Source organism: Lithobates pipiens, unplaced genomic scaffold, assembly GCF_037356315.1.
Source record: "Lithobates pipiens isolate NorthernLeopardFrog02 unplaced genomic scaffold, aLitPip1_a1.2 Scaffold_27, whole genome shotgun sequence".
Lineage (NCBI taxonomy): Eukaryota > Metazoa > Chordata > Amphibia > Anura > Ranidae > Lithobates > Lithobates pipiens.
This window is the reverse complement of record NW_027507788.1, coordinates 38,754,820-38,776,910: the sequence shown is the minus strand read 5'-3', so window position 1 is coordinate 38,776,910 and position 22,091 is coordinate 38,754,820. Positions and strand designations below refer to the sequence as shown.

The following is a 22,091-nucleotide window of genomic DNA, read 5'->3' as shown; positions in this document are numbered from 1 at the left end:
GAATGAGACTTTAAAATAACCTGGTGCTGTACCCTTACAGAGCAAAGCTTTGGTTCTCTTTGAGAATCTAACAATTTTAAGTGGATTTATAACTGTTTTTCACTGCTCATGAGAGGTTATATTTTCTGCATTATAATTATTGGTATCCTACATTCCTACAGTAGCCACAATTTACACCTACGATGATGGGATAAATGGCATTTATTCATGATGCATCATCTCAAGCCCATGTAATGCCAAGTCTCCCAGATCTTCTAGAAAATAGCATTCTCAGGAAGCCAGAGCTAGGAGATGTACCTTTCACACTCCCTCAGTGTAGTTGGCCCCATTGTTGACTGACAGGTCCCCTTGGTTGGCATTGCTTCCCATCACAATAAATGGTGCAATAAATAAACACTGAAAAAAAGACTTTCCTGGCATCCCGTTTTTTTTTTTTTTTTTATTAGAATTTTAGCAGAAGATAAATATATATGACATTTATTCAGAGGGGACAGTAATATTTTGCCTAGACCTTGTATCCATATTTCCCCCCCCCCCCATTTCTGGAAGATGGACATTGCTGAACTACATTCTCCATTAGAAGAAGGCACCAGCTCTCTGCACTGAAAAATGACCTTCCCCTGTCTCCTGTACTAACTTCAGCTGTCACTTCCAACTGCCTGGCCAGCTGCAGCAATCAGTTCTTTGGAATTTTTTGGAGGAAGTGACAGAGTCCCTTAAAATCCCTCCCAAACGCCTGATTTATTACCCAAAGTCACATTGCTAGGCATATGGCAAATAAAATGAAAAAATAAATTCTTTAAAGAGCCTTAATATGTAGCTAGGGTGCGTGCGTATAAATGTGGCCTTAGAAGCAGGACGTAGATAAGCTAGCTGAAGCCTCGTGTGGGGCTGAAGTCTGAGAGTGTTCATATATCCTCCCAAAGTGTTTTTTGCAGTACTAGAAGATTACGTTAACCTTGTCACATGCTTTACATATATATTTGGCACAGTGGCAAATATACTATTTGTCTAGACTGCGTAGGGCCCTCTGGGACTTAGATGCCCATTAAACTGTGGGTGAGACAGGTGCTCTCAATGACATGCAGACTTGGACACTGCTTACTTCAAAGTGTATGTTACCCTAACATTTCATATTCCCAATATGTGAAAGTTGTACCATGTACTTGTGTTAAAAAGTATCCTGTTTTTGCATTTCTTCCTTGGTGTGAAATTCCTGGTGATCCTGCCAGTCCCACTGCGTTCCTATTTCAAACTGACCACGCTAGGAATAGAAGCTCATCCATCCCAGCATAGTCAGTTTTCTGGCTGTGCTGGGAGCAGCCTGCCTGTCTGGCAATTACTAAGATTTGTGCTGATATGCCCACCTGCATAGCTCTTCACTGGGAAGATCAGCATATTCCTCTCTCTGCCTCCTGACACGCCCCCTGCATTCTCCACCCCCACAGGGCCGGACCGATCAGACCCTCCGATCTCCTCTATGTAGTGGCAGGTGTCAACGGACATGTGTCCGTTGACACTCACCGACATCCAAACCCATCTGCTAAAAACAGACGGTTGGGGATCCATTCCCCATGCATCTGGCAGATTGGATCAGATGGCAGTCAAGTGTAAAATGGACAGGCAGACCATTTTACACCCAACTGGCCACAGAGGAGAGCATGCTGTGTCTGTGTCCGCTCTGCACAAGCAGAGTGGACACGGACCAGCTATCCTGCTGCTCAGCGAACAGATTCCGCGCTGAGCAGGCGGACTCCAACAGAGCATGCCCCGTGTGTAAGGGGCCTAATGCAGCAGAGAACAGAGGTTGTATGATCACTTCAAAAATAGAAAAAAGGTATTTATAATGTACACACACACACACACACACACACACACGTGTGCCTTGAATTTCTATTTTAAACTCAATAGATTGAGTTACAGGGTGAGGGTTCAAATATACTTTATAGTGGTTCTAAAAGTAGAAGTTTTTTTTTTTACCTTAAAAGTAGAACTATAGGTAAAACTTTTTTTTTTTTTGGATAGAGTAGGGGAGGGTTATAACCCATGTCGGGGTTTTTTTGCCCTCTGTGTCCCATTGCAGAGATTTTCTTTCACTTCCTGTTCCATAGTCAAAACAAGAAGTCAGAGGAAATCCCTGTAAATCAAGATAACTCATTGGGGACCCCCAAGTCACCAGAACTGGTGTACACATTGGAAGAATTCCCCTCTATTACTTTTCTAGGGACAACCCAAAATTTGGGTAATTTCTTTTACATTTACTTTTAACAATAATGCTAAACAGAACAAATGTTGGTGAATTTCTTTAGCAGGGGCATAAACAGCAATAAAAACTGGCAGGTGGTCCAATCTCTCTACATCCAAAACTCAAAACAAAAAAAAAAAAAAAAAATTTTATGCATTCTTTGCATTAAGGTAACAAAATCTTCTGCATGCAGCACCCCCACCTTCAGCTTCCCCTTATACTTACATGAGACCAATCTTGATCCAGCAATGTGTATGAGAGCAGAGGCTCGGTCTGTTCTCTTTCTCCACATTGGCTCAGAGACACCAGCAAGAGATATAGGGTGGGGGAGGAGCCAGGAATGCCAGTGAGGGACCCGAGAAGAGGAGGATCAGGGCTGCTTGGTGCAAAACCATTGCACAGAGCAGGTAAGCCTACCATGTTAGTTATTTCAAAGGAAAACAAAATAATCACTTTAAAAAGGGAGGTGAAAAACAAGAAGCATTCTTCACGATGCCCCAACTATTCTTTCAGTTGGTAACTTTCAAGTGGTGTCAGACAATAAGACTCTCCTTTGTTTCTTGCCTGACTGACAGACACACATAATGCTTCTACCATCTGGGCAAAAAGCGTAGGAGGGTTTGTCATATTTCACTGGCTGCATGTTTTGGTATCAGAAAATTACTGTTTAACCACTTCTATCTATTATGAAGAAGTCTTTGTACTCACCTAGGTTGATGCAATATCGATCCGATGCTGCCTCTGTTCCCTGCTGCTTCTAAGATCAAAGACTGCTGATGCTCAGTTCTCAGCCTTCAGCGTCAAGATAGTCAGTGACTGTCAGTCACCAGCTCTCTGCTCTGCCCCTCCAGCACTCACTGGAGCACTGGGCTGTGGAGGGGGCAGAAGCAACTGGCTAAGACTTGCCGAAAGGCTGAGCCAGGTGCCGGTCCTGGCATCTGGGTGGATCCCAACTGTTAAGTTGGGATCTTTCCTGGGCCTGGACTGGCTGAAAACAAGTTACAGGAGTGCAGAACAAACTGCACGTCTGTGACCTACAGGAGAATTATAGCCAAAATAGCTTTGGCCACACTTATGCTTCAACTGAAGAGGGGCACAGAACTACTTCTAAAGCATTTGCTTGATCTACTGCTGATCAAATACAGTGGTCTATCTTGTAGAGGTCTTACCAGCAGGGTATATGGATGCTGAAGGGCTTCTACCGGTTGAAGGAAGCATAGTTTTCATCCAGTGAGCTTCTGCTGGGTGGTTAAATCTTAGAAACGTAGATTGACCCAAACAGATCATACATCCTAAAAATGGGTTAAAAAACAAACAAAAACAAAAAAACACAGTATTAATTATTATTATTATAGTAAAACATCCTTAAAAGGGTTAGTTCACCTTCCCAGCTGTACTTAACTCCGTGCCCAAGCAGCTGGACCAGTGGTCTGGGAGATTTGAAGTCTGTTGCTTTTCTTCCCCTTTTCTCTACAGGGCTTCTGGGATAGATCAGAGCGATTATGATTGCTCCATGTCAGCATTGACCAATCAGAATTGCTCTGATCCATCCCAGACTCTATACAGAGAGAAGATAGGCGATAGCGGGGATTTGAAATCCCTGCATTGTTACACCAGTTGCGTGGGCACTTCTCACTCATGGAGGTAAGTAAAGCACAGACCGGGGGTGGGGATTGCTAAGGGTGCATTGTAGGGTATTCACCTTTTCATTTTTTCTTAAAAGGTGAACTTACACTTTACATTTGTCCCAATGCACTGCAAGTATCCTGAGGTGCCTAGAACATTAGTGAAACAATCAAGAGTTGCAAGATACCAGAGGACAGACTTGTACCCAGCTTTCACTGAAAAAGTTATATGTGCATTTTGAGAGACATAGAACAGCAATTGACAAACCCTTCCTAACTAAAAGGATAATTGCAGAAATATAATTCCTTTACATATTCTAGCTGCGGTTCCATATATTTTAGTGTTTCTTTCTTAATGGCATCCCAAACACATGTGTTGCAGTGCACCACAAGGCACATATGGGAACCATGAATGCCTTGGTGCAGTGCATAAAAAAAAAAGTAAATAAATTAAAAAATAAAAAAAAAAAAAAAAAAAAAAAAGAAGAAGGGCACGCAAGTCCAATGAATAATCCAATTAAAATGAAAGGGCTGTCTTAGCCCAGCGCTTGTAAAGCATGAAATTGCACATGTTATTGATTGTCTGACAATGCACAGCAATCATCAAGGTGGGCTTCAATAGACACAAACCAGCATGACACCAACATCACAGTCTTGCAATCACTAAAATTCCAAATGAGGTTGTGCATGCTTACACGTGTCACCTTGTGCATGTAGCCTGCTCCTCTCCAGCTCAGCAATCCAGCGAACACTGTAGGGGCAGAGCAGAGACTGGTGACTGACAGTCACTACTCTCCGCTCATAGGAGAGCTGAGAACTGAGTGATCAGCGGTCATGTGATCACTCAGTCCTCAGGCTTAGAGTCAGCAGGGGACAGCAGCAGCATAACACCAATGCTACAGCATTGAGCAGAGTATACACCCGTGACCCTATATTGTTATAAGGATTGGGCCACCTTACATGCACATGAACTTTAACGGCATCCCAGTCTTAGTCCGTAGTCCAGATGAGTTTGCCACTGCAAAGTCAGCCAAGAGTGGGTACCTGTTAAAACCAGGTACCCTCTCCCCCCAAAAGGTGCCATATGTGGCAGCGGGGGGGGGGGGGCGGAGGCAAATAAGTGGAGCTTCCCCTTTTGGGTGGAGCTCCACTTTAATGCTCCCATAGCACACACAGATCCATAGAAAGTATTTGTTGGTACCTGGGGATAATGGAAAAGGGATTTAATTTTGCTTTAATAACGGACAGATGTAATTATTTTGTTTACATTCTTTTCTTTTTTGGGGGGTTCTGGACAGAGTAGACTTTATCCAGCCTCCCCTGCACTACTGCTGCTTCAATAGATCACGGATAATGATCTATTCCACCTATAGATCCCCTCATTAGTTGTTCTGCAATGTTAATTACAAACAATAGAATGCACTTACGTGATATCCTTTAACAAGAAGTGTTTGTCAATGATCACATATCTTATTCTCAAGCATATTTCATAAAGGAATCTGAAGACTTATGGGTTCCTTTATTTACAAGCAACCTACAGTAGCTGACATTCCATCTTCCATTCCAGAACGGTCACATATATACACTTCTAAATCAATTTTTACCCGGATGATACTGCTGTGCTTGCCCTGATAAATGTGGAGGACGAGGACTTGGAAACATTAACCATTAGAAGCCCGTGTTTCAAATAACAGAACCTCTCACAAAGAGTAAAGCATACACTTTGCTTGAATCTATTGTTCAAATTTAGAATCCACTTGTGTGAGTCAGTGAAACCTCCCCGCTAATTATAGGCCGAGCACATGTCCACATAACATCCTACCAGAAAAGGGTAGGTCACCACCCAAATTTAGGAAATATTGCACTCATTACTTGGCCTCCAACACCTCACTTCATTTTTTGGAATCATAAAATGCAAGGTCATTTCTTTATAAAATAATAAAAAAAAAAAAAAGAAGAATAAAACACTTGAATAAAATAAACAATAACAGAAAAATAATGTGCATGTACACAGCAGACAAGCACCCAGGCCAGCAAGATATTACAGGATATCAGGCGGCGTGCCATTGAAGGCGTGCAATCAGAAATGTGGAGAGGAGATGTGAGGTAATCGGGTGAATTGCAGGGAGTGGCTCCTGGATTCCTGACTTCCAGGCACACAACGTGCTGAGGTAGGAGGTTACGCTGAGGTATTTTCATGCAAGCCTGTCTTCAGGCTATGAAAATGTGCTTAAAAGGAAAGCTATTCATGAAACTATTAACACAATAATACCAAAAGGAAATGATAAAACAAATAGCAGAAGGGATGAAATAAGAAAAACTTTCACTTTCTGAATATGCTTCACAATATGGCACTAACACTTACATGCTATATATATATATATATATATATATATATATACACACATACACACACACACATTTAGTATGAAGATTATATAGTAATGACATTATATGTAGCTATATCCAAGGGCTTATAAAATGACAATGAGATATTTTGTCAGGTTTTTATTTATGTCTGACTCCATTGTGGAGATTTTCCTACACTTCCTGTCCATGTGAAATCTGTGCAAAAATTGGAGGGAGTATCACAGGGACAGGAAGGCACAGACTACAAAAAATAAAATAAAAAAATACATAAAAAAAAAAAAACAACCGCACACCACACACACACGAAGTTCGAACCCTCCTTATTTTACTAAAATGCATTTTTTTTTGGACCCAGTCACGTGTATGCATTGTAAAAACTGAAGGGTGTAGCGGTGCAATGTCTTTTGAACAGCACCCTAATGCCCTACAGTATTCAGCAATATACCCACACTGCAACAAACCACAATGCACATCCCATGCGCTGCATTAAAAATAAAAGGGCCACATCATTATTCTATGAGGTAAGGTGCGCTGCTAGTCTGAAGTACGTTACACAGGCTGTGTCTTATTAGAACAGGTTATGTGAATGGGGCATGTGTGTGTTGAAAGCCTTTTCTTCACTTCCTGTCATGACAGGGTAAAGGGTAAAATCTCCACAATGGGGGACACAGCTGGCAACACAAACATTTCATTCACTTTTATTTGTTGTGATATTGAGTAGTGTGTCACAACACACCACGGTGCCAAAAATGAGCACATGTATTTATTTATTTATTTATTTTACAGCAAATTGAACACATAGACTCGAGGCTAATTGCCTTTCCTATGCCAGCAGTTCTCAGCTTTATTAAGAACAAGGCCTGGTCAATTTTTTCTAAAACCTTCCATGAAATATTCATTAAAAAAAAAAAAAAAAAAGGAGTTATACTCACACAATAAAAGTATGGGAAGGCAAAACATATATTGAAAGGCTCTGGTCAGGGATGGCTGTAGAGTTGCCACCTCATCCCGTTAAACCCAAACACATATGAATTACAGAGGTTCTGTGGCTAATTGAATGCAGGTAAGGCACTGAGTTTAATTACCACCTTAATCAGCCACAGAATGTAATTAATGTGTTCAGGTTTAAAGGGATGAGGTGGAAACCCTAGCTGGGTGTTACTATGGGGGGTGGTGAATGAAGGTTTTAAGGGGGTTAGGAGACTTTGCAACAGACTTGGTGACCCTTAAATTACTGTTTGCGGTTTCTGGAGGCGATGGGGTCTCTGGAGGGGAGGGGAGGGGAGGGGGGGGGATTTTTTTGTGGTCACTGTGGGACAGTATTGGGGGCAGGAGGCTCTACAGCAAGCTAGGGGAGCTCTTAGGAGACCTGGGTGCACTGTAGGCCTCTATAGGAGGTTGGAAGGCACTGTGAGCGGTAAGGGGATCTGCAGCTTTCTAGAGTCTTGGAGGAAGGAGGCCGTGACCTGCTGGTCTATGCAGTGCACTGCGTTAGGCAAGGCTGCATTACATTGAACAGGCCTTAGATTAATGATGCAGCAACCACTCTTTTCATAACGTGCTTTTCTACAAAAATATGAATTTTTATTTAGGTTCTTTGATGTGTGATGCCTTAAAAAAATGCACCATCTTGTCTTTTAAAGACAGGATGCAGAATATCTGTTATAAGCCTCACAGATTGTACTAAAGCAGTGGAGAAAGTGAAAAGCAGAGAACTTTGCACTTTATTTGGATCAGCAACATCCCCTTCCAAAGGCCTTAAAGCAGAAGGTGGCAATTGCTGCCATTGCTCTTTTTTCTGTCTTACTGAATAAGCCTGTAAGCAGAGCCCGAGAACCGGCGGAGTAAAATTTAGACAATCTATTTTAAAACTTCCGTATATACAGACAAGCACATGGGTCACACTTGATATTGGCCTCCTATGATCCTCTGTACAGCAGCACTCACACTGAGAGAAGGACCAGCAATCGGAGCAAATCAATGGCAGGTCTTGGGCGGAGTACAGACACACAAGGAAACATGTATTAAAACTCTAATTTTTTAAACGTGTTACTGCAGTGCCCCACACCAATGCTGTGCATGTGTCTTCCCATTCATCCTGAATGGCACCTCATTACATATAGTATACACAATACAAAGCATCTAGCACATAGCAATGTATGTAGGTGAATCTGACACTTTACACTGCTCGAAAGAAGTGCATGTAGGTTTTTCATCTTCAGGCTCGTTAAATGCTCAAACTCCCTCAACATACTGAGCATCAGTGTATGAAAAAAAAAAAAAAAATGCACACATGTACACAAAAGGTATGAATAGTCTTGGGGACTGCAGTCCCTGGCTGTGCTTTCGGACAGAGGTGCCTAGATCACAAGGCATAAAAGAGTGACAGCAGAAAACAACCATGTGGTCTCCACCTGAAAATTACAAATTCTTTGAAGGTAACAGTTCCTATTTATGAATTGTGTAAATTTGTATCTGATCAGTTTGTGGTTCTTATATTTTGATACAGAATGATTCATAAATGCATGGATTCAATAGAAGAGTGATACATATTAAAAATGCAATATTGCAAAATTTACTAACATATTGCACACATTTATTTTAATCCTGACCTTGAATAAAGAAAATATGCAGAAACCTCTTATACATTCCTCATAAACAACAGCGAACATTCATCTGCGATAAACACCATGTCACACTCCTATAGACATGTAAAAGCAGTTATCAGATATTTTGCATACAACAGCTCATGCTACTGATATTTAGCTATGCTTGGAACTCAATGTGCTCTCCTCTAATGATCATACTTGTCTTGACACCACCACCCCTGGGAAGATCAGTATACTGCTGTTTTTCCTCCCCTAGCTCTTATGCAGCCGAGAACAGATGGAATGTTGACTTGGTTGTTTTACACGGTGAGGATTTACAATCACTTTAATCTGAAAATTTAATTTGTTCAATGTCCATATGCCACCATTATGGCCGAGGTATTTGTGCTAAAAGTGTGCTCACTGCCTGCTACCAGCGCAGTAACTGACCCATCACAGACATGGATGTATATGTGCAGTGTGTGGTCATTAAAGTGGTTGTAGAGGAAGGTTTGTCTTCATGCATTCTATGCATTAAAATAAAAAAACTCTGTGTGTAGCAGCCCCCCTAATACTTACCTGAGCCCCATCTCTATCCAGCGATGTTCACGAGTGCCTTGGTCATCTCTTCCTTCTGATTGGCTATGACACAGCAGCGGCACCATTGGCTCCCACTGCTGTCAAAGTCAGTTAGCCAATCAGGAGACAGAGAGACAGACAGACGATCCATGTCTGAATGGACACACGGAGCTGCGGCTCGGCTTGGTTCCCTCCACAGCAAGCTGCTTACTGTGGGTGCACTCGACAGGAGGGAGGGGCCAGGAGCACCTAAGAGGGACCAGAGAAGAGGAGGATCGGGGCTGCACTGTGCAAAACCACGTCATAGGGAAGGCAGGTATAACTTTTTTTCCCCCTTTAAAAATAACAAACAACGAGAATTTAGTGTCAATGCCCACGCTCCTTACTCCCACACTATGCATTCATGAAAGCAGGGGTCTCTGTGTTGAAAGCGCACAACGTATAAAGCACCTGATTCAAGTGCATGTCATATAGAATCCAAAAGACTCAAAGTCTCTCACGCTAATAGGAAAAGTCTCTTGTCAGACTCTTGGACCCTTGTAACCAACATAGGTACTGCCTCATTCATGTATAATGGTTTATCTGTTTTGGGGGTGCACTCTTCTTCAGAACCCTGAAGGAAACGTGTAAGCTGTTATACAAGACTGACTATGTTGGTCACGAGGGTTCAAGAGTCAGACTCCAGTGCCTATTGGCTTGAGAGACCTTGGACTCTTATACAATATGCATTTATTATAAGTACCTTTGTGAGTACAGTATTCATGTTCTTACACTATGCCGATGCACTCTCCGTTTGTTTTGTAGTGGTGATACTATTTAGCTCAGACCACCACACAAGTAAGCAACCAGTCATTTTTAACTGTATGTAAAAAATACTTTTCTTGTAAACCAGGTGAACAATCATTTTAACAGGAATAAAAGATGCTTCCTTAGTGAAAAATTGGATCATGTATATACACCTTCACGTATCAATAACCTTAGAATTGGAACACTCACATACAGTTAGGTCCATATATATATATATATATATATATATATATATATATATATATATTTTTTTTTTTTTTTATTTGGACACAGGCACAATTTTAGATTATTTCAGGTATTTACTAAAACATAAATCAAGCTATAGTTATATAATGAATATGGGCACACACTCTCAAGTTTAATTTGAGTGTATGTAGATGCAAATCGGAGGAAGGGTTTAGGAATTACAGCTCTTAAGATCAGCCACCCCCCCCCCCCCTTTTTAAGGCTGGGTTCACACTGCAGCGATGCGGGAACGCCGTGAATCCGCAGCAGGTTCCCGCATCGCATACCTCCCGGCGGCAGTTCACACTGCCCTATGCGGACTGCTGGGAGTGTCAGTGAAACGTTAATGACACCCCCAGATCAGTTCGCATATCGCAGTGCGATCTGCAAACTCGGACAGGAATCGGATCGCATGGTGTGAACACCCATGCGATCCGATTCTGCTGCGGACCAAAAAAAGGGTCCTGTGCGAGTTTGGGTCGGGTGCGATGCGAATTCAGCCATACTATCTGTATGGCTGAACTCGCATCATGCAGAGATCGGATGTGATTTGCACTGCAGTGCGAATCACATCCGGTTCTCGTAGCCGCAGCAGTGTGAACCCAGCCTTAAGGGACCAAAAGTAATTGGACGATTGAATCTAAAGCAGTTTCATGGCCAGGTGTGGGCTACTCCTTTGTTATTTCTTCATCAATTAAGCAGGTAAAAGATGTGGAGTCGATTCTGATGGCAGGAATACATGGTTAGAAAAAAATTTAATAGAAAATTGATCACTCTACCGCTGACCAATGAAACAGTGTTTGTTGGAAATCGTTGCCAACATTAACCAATCAAAAAAAAAAATAAAAATCTTTAAGAGAGCAATCGATTTAATATGTAGTGTTGACATCTCACGTACAAGTGAGGTTGTCTACTAGTTTTGCTCATGTGTGATAATGTTCAAGAGATTTTTTACGGATGACCTTCACACCAACAAATAGAATATTGTTCATTCACAAACAATACGACACAATTTTTCCAAATCTGTCTTTTTCGTTCACAATATCAATACCAGGTATTACTTGCTGGGCATCAAAGAGTAGAAAAATCGGTCGATCCTTCGCAGAGCGGAAATTGTCGCCCGATTTTTCATCCATGCAAGTTAAACAGGCCATTGTAAGGCTTCAAAAACAAAACAAAGCCATCCGTGAGATAGCAGCAACATTAGGAGTGGTCAAAATCAACAGTTCTGAGGAAAGAAGAAGACACTGGTGAGCTCAGCGACATAAAAAGGCCTGGACATCCATGGAAGACAACAGTGGTGGATGATCGATCCTCTCTATGGTAGAGAAAAACCCATTCACAAAATCAAGTCAAGTGAGGGACACTCTCCATGGGGTAGGGGTATCATTGTAAAAGTCTACAATCAAGAGAAGACTTCACAAGAGCAAATACAGGGGGTTCACCACAAGATGCAAACCATTCATAAGCCTGAAGACTAGAAAAGCCAGATTAGATTTAGCCCAAAAAATTTTTTTTTTTAAATCCAGACCAGTTCTGGAAAAGCATTCTTTGGACGGATGAAACGAAGATTACCGTATATACTCGAGTATAGGCCGACCCGAATATAAGCCGAGGCCCCCAATTTACCCCCAAAAAAACTGGCAAACTTATTGACTCGTGTATAAGCCGAGGGTGAGACATGCCTGTCCATCCCTGTGTGTGTGTCCGTCCATCCCTGTGTGTCCGTCCATCCCTGTGTGTCCGTCCATCCCTGTGTGTCCGTCCATCCATCCCTGTGTGTCCGTCCATCCATCCCTGTGTGTGTGTGTGTCCATCCATCCATCCATCCCTGTGTGTGTGTGTCTCCATCCATCCATCCATCCATCCCTGTGTGTGTGTGTCTCCATCCATCCATCCATCCCTGTGTGTGTGTGTCTCCATCCATCCATCCATCCATCCCTGTGTGTGTCTCCATCCATGTGTGTGTGTGTGTGTGTGTGTGTGTGTGTGTGTGTGTGTGTGTGTGTGTGTGTGTGTGTGTCCAGCCTACCTTTGTCCCGAGCCTCCGTCCCGTGCCTTGCCTCCTTGCCTCCGTCCCGTGCCTTGCCGCCTTGCATCCGTCCCGTGTCGTGCCTTGCCTTGCCTTGCCTTGCCTTGCCTTGCCCCCGTCCCGTCGTGCCGTGCCGTCCCGTGCCCTCTTCGTCGGCGGCCATTGTAAAGTTCAAAAGCTGCGCCGCCGCCTTCGCCTGTGATAGGCGGAACACTGAATTTCCCAGCAGCCTGTGTTCCGCCTATCACAGACGTCGTATCATCCTCGTCCGTAGTACGAGGATGATACGCGTGATAGGCGGAACACAGGCTGCTGGGAAATTCAGTGTTCCGCCTATCACAGGCGAAGGCGGCGCCGGAGGCGCGGCTTTTGAATAGAATGGCCGCTGTCTGTCTGCTCGACACGCTGATCGAGCGGGCAGACAGCGATGACTCGAGTATAAGCCGAGGGGGGCACTTTCAGCCTCAAAAAAGAGGCTGAAAATCTCGGCTTATACTCGAGTATATACGGTAATCTGTATCAGAATGACAGGAAGAAAAAAAAGTGTGGAAAAGTCTTGAAACAGCTCATGATCCAAAGCATACAACGTCATCTGTAAAACATGGTGGAGGCAGTGCGATGGCATGGTTGTGCATGGCTTCTAGTGGCACTGGGTTATTGGTGTTTATTGATGATGTGACAGAAGACAGAAGCAGCCGGATGAATTCTGCACTGTTTAGAGATATACAGTCAGCCCAGATTCAGCAAAGTTAATTGGACGGCTTTTCACAGTACAGATGGACAACGATCCAAAACACACTGCAAAAGCAACCCAGGAGCTTTTGAAGGAAAAGAAGTGGAATATTCTGCAATGGCCGAGTCAATCACCTGATCTCAACCCAATTGAGCATGCATTTCACTTGCTGAAGGCAAAATTAAAAGGCAGAAAGACCCACAAAGAACAACAACTGAAAACAGCTGCAGTTAGAGCCTGGCAAAGCATCAGAAAGGAGGAAACCCAGTCTTTGGTAATGTCCATGGGTTCCAGACTTCAGGCAGTCATTGCCAGTAAAGGATTCTCAAAATATTAAAAAACATTTTAATTTCTGATTATATTCATTTGTCCAATTACATTTGAGCCCCTGAAAAACAGGTGTCTAAAAATGGTTGCATTTCCTAAAATGCGTACTTGATATTTATGTTCAACCCCTTGAATTAAAGCTGAAAGTCTGCACTGAAATTCATTTGGATTGTTTCATTTTATTCCGGTGACATACAGAGCCAAATGCATTAATGAAAATTGTGCCTGTGTCCAAGTGTGTGTGTGTGTGTGTGTCTTCACGTATCGATAACCTTAACATTGGATCATATATACCTTCACTTATGAATAACCTTATACATGGTGCAGATAATAAATAAATATAGATTATATATATATATATATATATATATATATATATATATATATATATATATATACATACACACACACACACACACATATACATATATACACACACACATACACACTGATTATTTACTATAGCTTACTGTTGAAGGACTTGATAACAGATCCGCTGACCAGTTCTGAATCAAATGAATGTAAGCCAACAGAAAAATGCCATAATAATATTATGAAATCCAGAGTATGAATTAATAATGAGAAAACTAAAAGGGACTCCAAAGAGATGTACTTTTTCTTCCAGAATATGTATGGAACTCTAGTATAGTCTATAGGATTGTGTTGTCCTTTAAGTCGTATTAAACCCCAAACCAAAAACTTCATATACCGCAGCTTACCAATTCTTGAATCAGAACTAAAGCTACACTTTAAAAACCTGTGAACGGGAAACTGTTTATCGCAGAAGAAAAATGCTACGTCTCTTCCACAATAAGCCCCGTTCACACCGGTGTGACTTGTCATGCGATTTGACAGTTCCAAATTGCATGACATGCAATGGAACTGTTGAAATCGGTGTGGCACCGCAAAGTCAGAGTTGCACTGATTTGAACGTTTCCATTAGCAACAATAGGGTGCGATTTGGAACTGTCAAATCGCATGACAAGTCACACCGATGTGAACGGGGCTTATTGTGGAAGGGTATAAATAAAAGGGAAAAGGCCAAAACAAGAAAACAAATGCAGCCGGCACATTTAAGCATTGATAAACTGACAGTTTTCTTTTTGGGTTTAGAACTTGGCTAAGGGAAACAATTCCATGGTAAATGATCCGAGCTAACATGACATATAAACTCCATCTGTGACAATAGGAATCATAGAAGGGGGTCCTGGAAGGTTGGAGCCCCTCCTGTCTCTATGAATAGTCGGAATGCATTGAGCGGGCATGTGAGATCCTATACTGGGAAGTTAGGTCAGGTACTGGACACAGTCACCGGATATAGACACAAATAACCAGCTGGTGCCGTGTGCTTCCCTCTCCCCCCGGAATGTAGATGACCCCCCCAGAGGAGAGGGATCCGGGCCACCGCGATCTCCATGTACACCGGCCAGATGTGTCATCTCATCTCATACAATGGAACCGGCGTCTGCCATGGCCGGATCCCCGGATCACACATCACACCGGGGTGAAGTTTGTATCCAATGATCGGATCACACAACCCTCCCTATGGAGGACGGAGCTCCGTGTTTATATACAATCCACACACAGCCATTACCTTACCGGACACATCGCCCTCCTCAGCCCGCTCTCCTCTCCTCCTTCTCCTCTCTTTTTTTCACTTCTCTTCTTTTCTCATCTCTTTCTTTCCAGCTGGCAATCATAGTAGAGGGGGCGGGGACCGCACTGTCCTACCGCACCGGCAACCAATCACTCTCCTCCTCTCTCTTCACCCCCCGGAAAAGCAGGAAAGGGAGGGACACCCCTCCAACCCCCTCCCCAACCACCGAGGGACACTCAACCCCCCTCCTCTCCGACCACCGAGGGACATCACCCCCTTCCTCCCCGACCACCGAGGGACATCCACCCCTCCAACCCCCTCCCCAACCACCGAGGGAGATCCACCCTGGAGTCACTCCCCTGAATCTAGCGGCTCGTTATCTATACAGTACCGGCTCTGCCCTGTCTAATGCCATCCTCCCCTGTTTACTGCCACCCCCGGCTCACCCTTCCCTGCCCGGTGCCGCCAGCCCCACTCACCCTTCTCTGTCTACTGTCACCCCCTCACTGTTCTCCGCCACCACCACCCATCCTTCCTCGTCTACCGTCCCCCCTTCCCTGCCTGCTGAAGTCACCTCGGCTCACCCCTCATCTGCCTGCTGCTGGCTGCCAGGCTTCCCTTGTCCTGCCACTGCCCCCCCCCCCCTTACCCTTCCCTGCCTGTCACTGCCCCCCTCCTTACCCTTCCCTGCCTGCCACTGCCCCCCCTTACCCTTCCCTGCCTGCCACTGCCCCCCTCTTACCCTTGCCTGCCTGCCACTGCCCCCCTCTTACCCTTGCCTGCCTGCCACTGCCCCCCTCTTACCCTTGCCTGCCTGCCACTGCCCCCCTCTTACCCTTGCCTGCCTGCCACTGCCCCCCCTTACCCTTGCCTGCCTGCCACTGCCCCCCCTTACCCTTGCCTGCCTGCCACTGCCCCCCCTTACCCTTCCCTGCCTGCCACTGCTTACCCCCTTACCCTTCCCTGCCTGCCACTGCTTACCCCCTTACCCTTCCGTGCCTGCCAATCACTATCCCCCCCACCTTTCACTGCTTGCCACTGCCCCCCCCCCCCTCACTTTTCCCTGCCTGTCATTGCTTCTCCTAACCCTTCCCCACCTGCTGAAGCCACCCCAGCTCACCCTTATGTGCTTGCTGCTGCTGCCGCCTCCTCCTAAGCAAAAACTTTGACAAAGGGGTGGCGGTGGACGTGGCATACTTGGATTTTGCAAAAGCGTTTGACACAGTTCCCCACACACGGCTCATGTGTAAATCAGGGGTATTGAATTCAAATTTACACCATTCCAATCACTAACATTTTCTTCCAACAGGTCTGAATCAAATTTTTTGCCAAGACTGCAATATTTCATATCACAACCCTGTTCTCACATCGGTGTCCTCAGTCCCCCACTTCACATCACTAGTGTTCCTTCAGAGTAGTGTTATTATACCCTCATCACATCGCCCCCACCCCCTTCACAAACACACACCCCATTATTCACAGCAGTGTCCTCAACCCTCTTTCAGATTATCATTATCTTTAACAACCTCCCCCACAGTAGTAGAATCTGCCCTATTCACCCCCCTCCAAAGCATTGCCCCCTTTACATCACCCTCCTACTGCACTGCTCCCTTTACCTCACCCCCCTAAAGCACCGCTCCCTTTGTATCACCCTCCTATAGCACTTCACCTCCTCACACCACAAATCCCCCCCCAACAGTAGTGTGCCCTACCCTCTTCACCCCCACAGCACCACCACCTCTTGACATCACCCCCCTACAGCACTGCCCCCCCCCCCCACAGGAGTGGGATCTGCCCACTAAACCACCTTCCACAGCACTGCCCCTCCCTTTACCTTCACTCCCCCTCCCGCAGCACTACCCCCCTTTACATCACCCCCTCCCACAGCACTACATCCCTTTACATCGCCCCCTCCCACAGCACTACCCCCCTTTACATGAAGCTCCTACAGCACTGCCCCCTTTACATCATCCCCCCTACAGCACTGCCCCCCCCCCCTTTGTATCACCATCCTACAGGGCTTCACCTCCTCACATCACAAATCCCCGCGCGGCACCACCGCCTCTTTACAGAACTGCCCCCACAGTAGTACAATCTGCCCCCTTTCCATCACCTCCCATAGCATTGCCCCTTTACATCACCCCCTCCCACATCACTACCCCCTTTAATGTCACCCTCTCCCACAGCACTGCCCCCTTTCACATCACACCCTCCCCCACACAGTAGTGTGCTCTCCTCCCCTTGACATCCACTCCCCCCAGCACTGCCCCCTCTCACATCACCCCTCCTCCCCCACAGTGGTGTTCTCTGCCCCCTTCACTCTCCTACCTTAGACAGAGTGGATAGCGGGAGGCATGACCTTTTTGGACTGAGTGCGGGAGGCACAAGACAGCATTGGATGAAGGGCGAGAACTGTCGGCGGTTAACTATTAAAGCGGGAGTCCGCCGGGACTCCGTGTTTTTTTTTTTTAAAAGCCAGCAGCTACAAATACTGCAGCTGCTGACTTTTAAAATAGTGACACTTACCTGTCCAGCGCGCCCGTGATGTCGGCACCCGAAGCCGATCTGTAGATCGTCTCTCGGGTGCTGCCGCCGCCATCTTGGGTATGGGAATCAGGAAATGGAGCCTTTCGGCTTCATTTCCCGGTTCCCTACTGCGCATGCGCGAGTCGCGCTGCGCAATAAGGACGGTCCCCGCTGCCTCTGGGATCTGTGTGTTTCCCAGCAGGCAGCAGGGCACTTGCGGAAAGGGGGCGGGCACTTGCGGAAAGGGGCGTAATCTACGCCCCTTTCCGCAGAGAGCTATCCCGGAAGTGGGTGCAGATACCTGTACTGTACAGGTATCTGCACCCCCCCCCCCCCCCCGAAAGGTGCCAATTGTGGCGCCGGAGGGGGGGAGGGTTCTGATGAGCGGAAGGTCCACTTTAGGGTGGACCTCCGCTTTAATATTAACCAGCAAGCGCTTGATTGCCATTACCGCCCTACGTCCTAGCAACCAATCATCTGCTGGTTAATCTGGATCGTTAACTCATGCAGCTCCTGCCCCCGACCTCCATCCAGTGCTGCTGTGCCTCCCACACTCAATTAATTACTATCCTGGCTCCCGCTCTGCCTTGGGAATTACAGCGGTGGAGGCTGGGGGAAAGAAGTTGCTCCTAAATGGCGTGGCCCTGGATCCAGATGGGACAGTGGTTCAGTTCAGATCCTAAACTGCGATTTAGTGATTCCTCTAGAGGCTTCGAAAATTCAGTTTGCAAATGGATTGATTGCAGGTTTAAGTCATAATATACTAGTAAGCATGGCATACTAACACATTATGACAGACTTTGTCGCGGCTCCCTTGGAACTTCCATCTTTGACCTGTGTTCCATCAGGCTTTGCGGTGACGTCACTCCCGTCACATGTACATGGGAGTCACATCACCACGGCACACAGAGCGGCCTATAAATGTGATGTGAGCTGCGCATGTGTGGCTCAGATTACATTACCCACTGACAAGCTAAGGGACGCTTACGACAGAAGAGACTAGGGTTATAAGAACCTGTCAGCAGGTTTTAAACAAAATGACTTTACTACCGATTTAATGATTCATACTTTGAATGGTCTTAGGTTATTAGTGGTGTACCCCAAGGTTCGGTATCGGGACCCTTACTTTTTAAGGTATTTAGAAATTATATAGCGTTTAGGGTTAAAAGTAAGATTTCAGTGTTTGCAGATGACACCAAGCTTTGCAGTGGAGTAACGTCCCTATAGGACAGGCATGTCCAAAGTCCGGCCCGCGGTCCGGTTTTGAACGGCCCGCCTGCTCTTTCTCAATTTATTGTGCTGCGGGATCAGGGCTGTCAGATCAGCCGATCCCCGGCACTGTGAGAAGCTCCGTGAGCTTCAAAAGTGAAAGTAAAGTGCAGAGGATTGTGCTGTGCTCTCTGCTTCCCCCTACAGTGCAGTACCCGGCTGAATAAGGAAGCTGCAAAGGTACTGTACTACAAGCTAGATTCGTGTTAAAAAGGCCTTTATTCATGTGTGTGTATGTATGTATGTGTATGCATGTGTCTGTATGTGTGTGTGAGTGCACATGTGTCTGTGTGTGTGCACATGTGTCTGTATGTGTGTGTGTGTGTGCACATGTGTCTGTGTGTGTGTGTGTGTGTGCACATGTGTCTGTGTGTGTGTGTGCGCACATGTGTCTGTGTGTGTGTGTGCACATGTGTCTGTATGTGTGTGTGCACATGTGTCTGTATGTGTGTGTGCACATGTGTCTGTATGTGTGTGTGTGCACATGTGTCTGTATGTGTGTGTGTGCACATGTGTCTGTGTGTGTGCACATGTGTCTGTATGTGTGTGTGTGCACATGTGTCTGTATGTGTCTGTGTGTGTGCACATGTGTCTGTGTGTGTGCACATGTGTCTGTATGTGTGTGTGTGCGCACATGTGTCTGTATGTGTGTGTGCACATGTGTCTGTATGTGTGTGTGCACATGTGTCTGTATGTGTGTGTGTGTGCACATGTGTCTGTATGTGTGTGTGTGTGCACATGTGTCTGTATGTGTGTGTGTGCGCACATGTGTCTGTATGTGTGTGTGTGCGCACATGTGTCTGTATGTGTGTGTGTGCGCACATGTGTCTGTATGTGTGTGTGTGCGCACATGTGTCTGTGTGTGTGTGTGCGCACATGTGTCTGTGTGTGTGTGTGCGCACATGTGTCTGTATGTGTGTGTGTGCACATGTGTCTGTATGTGTGTGTGTGCACATGTGTCTGTATGTGTGTGTGTGCACATGTGTCTGTATGTGTGTGTGCGCACATGTGTCTGTATGTGTGTGTGCGCACATGTGTCTGTATGTGTGTGTGCGCACATGTGTCTGTGTGTTTTTTTTATTGCACTGCACCAAAAGCACCCTACATTTTCCAATGTGTGGGGTACCATTAAGAATTAACGGTGCCCCCTAAAGTGCAGAGCATTCGTCTGTGTGTTGGGAACGAGCGCGACAAAGGCAAGAGAATTCTTGTTGGGCCGTGTATTCGTGCTCGGATGGACACACTTAGACCGAATTTTCAATGGTTCAAAGAATGTCAGGCAAAATGGTCGGCCCTCAGGCATGTTCACTTCATCAAATCCGGCCCACTTTGAAAAAAGTTTGGACACCCCTGCTATAGGATGTCTCCAATTTACAAAGCCAGGGTTCTATTGAGAAGTGCCCTCCCATCGGATAGTGCCAGCCTGAAGGATGCATGCACAATGCATGCACCATATGTAACACCACAACAGCCAATTTTAACATCAGCTATTGTGACGGCGAGGCGGTGTACACATTTTTTATTTTCTGTCAGATTGTGCCCCACGCTCCCGTGGCAAGTTCATGACCATGATGGGTGGTTTTCTACACGTGGGTGGAATTAGATGGCCAGTGCAGCAAAAAAATAAAACTTTGTGATGGGCTGATTTTTATATTTCTTGTGGGCGGAAAATAAACTTTGTGATGGGCGGATTTTTACATTTCTCCATCACAAAGTTTTATTTTTTTGCTGCACTGGCCATCTAAGTCCGCCCAAAACGTGTAGAAAACCACCCATCATGGACATGAACTCGCCATGGGAGCGCAGGGCACAATCTGACAGAAAATAAAAATTCTGTCTCACCATCACAACAGCTGATGTTAAAATGCCGTTACGTACGGCGCATGCACATTTCAGGCACTATCCGATGGGGGGCACTTCTTGACAATACTGGCCTCAGTGTACTGTTTAAACCTTTTGCTGCCAGAGACATTTTTGTGTTGTTTTTATTGCATACCTTTAAAAAACATTTTTAGGCCTGAAGATTACTTAAACCCCCAAATAATATATATTTTCTGAAGGCAGACATCATGGAGAATAAAATAGTAGTAGATACATTTTTATATGTCGCATTAATTTTTTTTTATAATTGAGTTATACATTTTCTATTTGTTGACCTACATGAATGTGTATTTTTCAACCTATGTGTGCTGTGTGGATAGATCAGCCATGTGACAAAATGGGTCCCTTCTTGTGCTTGCACCACTCTTTGTTAAAGTGATTGTAAAGTCTCTTTTTTTTTTTTTTTTTGATAAAAATAACAAACATATTATACTTATCTGCTCTGTGCAGTGGATTTTCACAGAGCAGCAAAGATCCTCCTCTTTTCCTGGCTCTTCACTTCTGTTGAGTGCCCCCACAGCAAGCAGCTTACTATGGGGGCACCAGAGTCTTGCCATAGTCTCCATTCAGACACAGCTCGCCCCCTTTCTCTCCTCATTGGCTGACTGACTTTGTCAGCAGCATGTGGCCAATGGCGCCATGCTGCTGTCTCAGCCAATGAGGAGGGGAGTCCTGGGCAGCCGAGAAAATCCTACAACATCGCTGGATCTAGATGGGGCTCAGGTAAGTATTAGGGGGGCTGCTGCACACAGAAGGCTTTTTATCTTAATGCATAGAATACATCAAAGTAAAAAAAATCCCCGCCTTTACAATCACTTTAATCAAACTCTGGTAATTCCTAGATCCTTAATCAAACAGTCCCTGCAGATAAAGGTGCGGATAAACCAATGTGAAAAGTAATGAACAGCTTAGAAAACAGAATCTAAAGCATTTCAGGGGCAATCAGTCCCCTTCTTTCAAATGCTTGTATGGGCCACTATTATACCCTGTACACACGATCGGACATTCCGATAACAAAATCCATGGGATTTTTTTCCGACGGATGTTGGCTCAAACTTGTCTTGCATACACCCGGTCACACAAAGTTGGTTGGAAATTGCAAACAACACGTATGACGAGCTGAGAAAAATTAAGTTCAATAACCAGTGCGGCTTTTCTGCTTGATTCCAAGCATGCATGGAACTTTGCGTGTCGGAATTGTGTACACACGATCGGAATTTCCAACAACGGATTTTGTTGTCGGAATATTTGAGATCCAGATCTCAAATTTAGTGTGTCAGAAATTCC

At 45.1% G+C, this 22,091-nt stretch overlaps 1 protein-coding gene across 19 annotated transcripts in view; it reads right to left on the bottom strand.

Annotated features, from left to right (window-relative positions):
* PHLDB1 (pleckstrin homology like domain family B member 1) overlaps positions 1-22,091 on the bottom strand; it is a 198,451-nt gene that overhangs the window by 79,592 nt on the left and 96,768 nt on the right. For 17 of the 19 annotated variants that reach the window (XM_077456846.1, XM_077456832.1, XM_077456830.1 and 14 more), the window contains one exon: positions 3,415-3,537. In XM_077456846.1, the coding sequence (XP_077312972.1) occupies positions 3,415-3,537 (123 nt within the window). Of the gene's footprint in view, positions 1-3,414; positions 3,538-15,125; positions 15,307-22,091 lie in introns of those variants that run through there. The other 2 variants (XM_077456845.1, XM_077456844.1) reach the window with 2 other exon arrangements.